This window comes from Orycteropus afer, unplaced genomic scaffold (genome assembly GCF_000298275.1).
Source record: "Orycteropus afer afer isolate SDZICR_OR568_19922 unplaced genomic scaffold, OryAfe1.0 scaffold00070, whole genome shotgun sequence".
Taxonomy (NCBI): domain Eukaryota; kingdom Metazoa; phylum Chordata; class Mammalia; order Tubulidentata; family Orycteropodidae; genus Orycteropus; species Orycteropus afer.
The window spans coordinates 3,219,749-3,223,811 of record NW_006921657.1 but is presented as its reverse complement, the minus strand read 5'-3'; the positions used below and the strand labels follow the sequence as shown (position 1 = coordinate 3,223,811).

At 38.4% G+C, this 4,063-nt stretch overlaps 1 protein-coding gene across 1 annotated transcript in view; it reads left to right on the top strand.

Moving 5' to 3' along the window:
- Positions 1-4,063, top strand: part of FAM149B1 (family with sequence similarity 149 member B1) — a 107,838-nt gene that overhangs the window by 71,323 nt on the left and 32,452 nt on the right. Inside the window, exons 7-8 of the mRNA XM_007940621.2 lie at positions 967-1,154; positions 2,404-2,528. Coding sequence (XP_007938812.1) covers positions 967-1,154; positions 2,404-2,528 — 313 coding nt within the window. The remainder of the gene's footprint in view (positions 1-966; positions 1,155-2,403; positions 2,529-4,063) is intronic.

Below are 4,063 nucleotides of genomic sequence, written 5' to 3'. Positions count from 1 at the left end.
GTAAATTTTGGTCAATGACATGAGACAAAATATATGTGAACTGCTGTATGAAAAGTGAATTTACTCTGTAAATTTTCACCCAAATCAAAATAAAATTAAATAAATAAATAAATAAACAAAAAACTGAAGTATATGAAGAACATGGTATCAGGATTACAGGAAAATTCATTAACACCCTGTGATATGCAGAATCACAACCTTGCTTGTTGAAACAGAAGAGGTCTTAAAGCACTTATTGACAACGATCAAAGACAACAGCCACAGTGAGATTAAACCAGAAGAACAAGCAAATCTGTCTTGGAAGGATAGCCAGAATGCTTAGAAGTGAGGATGGTGAGATTTCGTCTCATGTACTTTGGACATGTTATCAAGAGAAACTAGTCCCTGTAAAAGGACATCATGGTAAAGTAGAGGGTCAGCACAAAAGAGGAAGACCCTCAACGAGATGGATTGACGCAGTGGCTACAATGGGCTCAAACATAGCAACAGTTGTGAGGATGGCACTGGACCAGACAGTGTTTTTGTTCTGTTGTACATAGGGTCACTGTAAGTTGGAACCAACCTGATGGCACCTAACATCAACAGCAGTATTAATAATATATGTGTATCATTAAATATGTTATATTATCTTAATCTAAATTATCAGTTACAACAAAAAGATGATATTTGCATACCTAATTGTCATAGCTTGTTGCTCAATTGAAAATGCTCATCTGTTCAAACCTAAAACACAGTGCTTCTCAACCTTCTTTTTCTTCTACTTTTTGGCAGGGGATAGGGTAGAGATAAAGAGGAAAATACAGAATCTCCTCTATTGAGAACTGCCTTAGCTTTATACATACGGTACATACACTGAGCAGGGGATAGACGAGAGGCATGAATCATATGCTTATGGAACACAGAGAACAGTGATGAGCACTTACTGAAGAACAATCCTTAAGTCTTCCCTTCTTGCCTCTGTTACAGGGAAGAGGGGTTTCATGGAACAAAATCAGAAGTGGCTCCAGAGAGACAGAAATTAGGCTACCCACCCATTGCTCCATTTAACTGCATGAAAGAGGATGTCCTCACGTATGTGTTCGACAACGTGTGGAGCAAAGTTCTGGGCTGTATGGAGGAGCTGATACGTAATCACTGGGAGGGATATGTTTCTGGTAAGGATCTTTGTGAAAATAATGTAAAAATTGTTTAGGATTTTCAAGCCCTTTGAGTTGGATCAACTGGACGATAACTAACAAGAACAATTAGTCTATTAATCAGATTACGTGCTTCATTAATGCAGAATGTGGATCTGGTTCATCTTTGTATTTCCCACAGAAACTCGAAGGTAGTAGTAAATATTGACAATAAATGGATGAGTAACAAGGCCTAAGTATGTCTAAGTTAGACAGAGCTTATGCTTTCTCTTTGAATATAGTGATTCATGAGGAAGAACTATTTACCAGTACCAAATACATTTTTAAACTGCTTTATTGAGGTATAATTGACAACTATACATACTTAAAATATGCAATTTAACAAATTTTGACCTATGTGTACACCCATGAAATCATTACCATAATTAAGATTGTGAGAATATTCATCTCCCCCAAAAGTTTCCTCATGCCCCTTATCTCCCCCTTCTTTTCCTACCCAACCCCCCATCTCCAAGTAACCACTAATCGGCTTTATGTCACTTAGTTTGCATTGTGTAGCATTTCTAATTTCTGAAATCTTTGCTGTTGTAACTGTGTTACTTCTGCTGCTCTTTCTCAAGGAGCTTTGTTTCCTTGTGGAGCTTGTGATTTTTAAGGGTGGGTTCTAATCTTGTTAACTTTTTGTGGGAATTCTTTAAGGCCTGCATTGAAGATCTTAAGGTTCCCCTAGAGCTGTTCTGTCCAATATAGTGACCACTGGCCCCATGTTATTGTTATGTGCCGTTGAGTCAGACCCGACTCACAGCGACCCTCCCTTGGGTTTCTGAGGCAGTATCACTACGGAAGTAGATTGCCCCATCTTCCTTCTGAGGAGTGGCTGGTGGATAAGCTATTTAAATTAAAATTTAAAAATATTTAAAATTCATTTCCTCAGTCACACCAGCCATATTTCAAATGCTTGATAGCCATTTGTGGTGGGTGGCTGTCATATTGGACAGGACAGATGTAGAACATTTGTCTACTGCTGCTCTATAGATCTTTACTTTTGTTTCTGCCATTTACTAATAAACCCCTTTAGCCTGGGTCCATGTTAAATTCTTGGCTGGAGGTTTCTATTTCGAACCAAGCAGGTGGTATGAAATAGGGCTGCAAAGATGAGTGAAGCCTAGCTTGAGATGATGAATTCTCAGGGGAGATTTTTTTTCACAGTACTGTTGCTGTGGATCTGAAGATATCCATGGATAATAGATTCTATTTTTTTGCCTAGATGATGAGAGTAATGTTGCAATCACCAGACCAGATTCGGGAAGCCCTGGTGTGCTGAGTGAACCCCAGCCTTTGGTGTTACCTCAAGTGCCTCAGTCTAAGATGCTGTCTATCACCTCAAATCCGGTAAGACCAAAGGGGAATGTACTGGAGAACCTAGGACTGTTCTTGCCAGAACAAATTTCTCAGTTATTTGTCTTAATTCTGTTATTTATAATTCACTTTTTTTCAGTATACATGTGTTTTAAGTTTTCAGATTTTATTTTATTTGTGGTCCAGGGGTTTATCACAATAATCCAGTGACTCTTTGTATTGATCAATTTAATGTCAATTAAAATTAATTGAATTAAGCAAGTTAGGATTGATTAGACATGTTCAGTCAGCTCTTTTGAAGAGTCATTCATAAGCTGTGCAATCTAGAATCAACTATGTGGTCAGCATATGCCTGATTTACGAAGAAATACATGTCAAACCAATATTAAATTTTCTGTGACCTTAACATTCTGTTTTTTGAATTTCTTCTTTTTGACTCCTACCTTCCCTTTTTTTATCAGCCTATCCTATTTTTTTCTTTTTTGCATCTCTTGACTTATCTGTCTTTTGGATGTTTAATACAGCGTACTTCAGGGATATTGTGGGTTCAGTTTCAGACCACTGCAATAAAGTGAGTCACACAAATTTTTTGGTTTCCCAGTACATATAAAAGTTATGTTTATACTATGTCTACTAAGTGTGCAATGTTGTTGTTGTTGTTATGTGCTGTCGAGTCGGACCCGACTCATAGCGACCCCTCCTTGGGTTTCCGAGGCAATATCAATACGGAAGTAGATTGCCCCATCTTCCTTCCAAGGAGTGGCTGGTGGGTTTGAACCACCAGCCTTCTGGTTAGTAGTCAAGTGCGTTGGCACTACGCTACCAGAGTGTGCAATATAGCATTATAAAAAAGTTTGAAATACTGTGACATTTACCAAAATGTGACACAAAACACAAAGTGAGAGCATACTATTGGAAAAATGGCACTGTAAGACTTGCTTGACACAGGGTTGCCACAAACCTTCAGTTTGTAAAATATGAAGTATCTGTGAACCACAATGAAATCAAATATGCCTGTACTCATAACCCAGGTATAGAAAGCAAACCAAAGTGAGGAGAAAATGAGCTTATATATGTCAGTGGACAAGCTTAAAGATGCCCGTTTCTTGCAGGAGACTGATGAGCCTGGTGTCATCCTGTGTAATGATTTATGTAGTCCTAGTTCTTACATAAGGAGCTCTGGTGGTGTTGTGGTTAAGGCATTTGGTTGCTAACCAGAAGGTTGGCAGTTCAAACCTACTGGCTGCTGTGTGGAAGAAAGATGAAGCACTCTGTTTCTATAAAGATTTACAGCCTTGGAAACATGATGGGGTCTCTATGAGTCTGAACTGACTCAATGGCAGTGAATTTGGTGTTGGAGTTCCTACATGATAGTTTCTCAGTCTTACTTTTGGCAGAGTTAGGGGGTATAAGAAACAAGAAAGAGAAAGACAAAGGATAGTTCTAATTGTTGGGTCATGCTCATCAACCCTTGGTTTTACTACCAGATCTAGTCATAAGCTTTGCTGGGAGATTGGCTATGTATTATGCAGCTGGATTCACAAAAGGAGTATTTAAAAATAAAATCA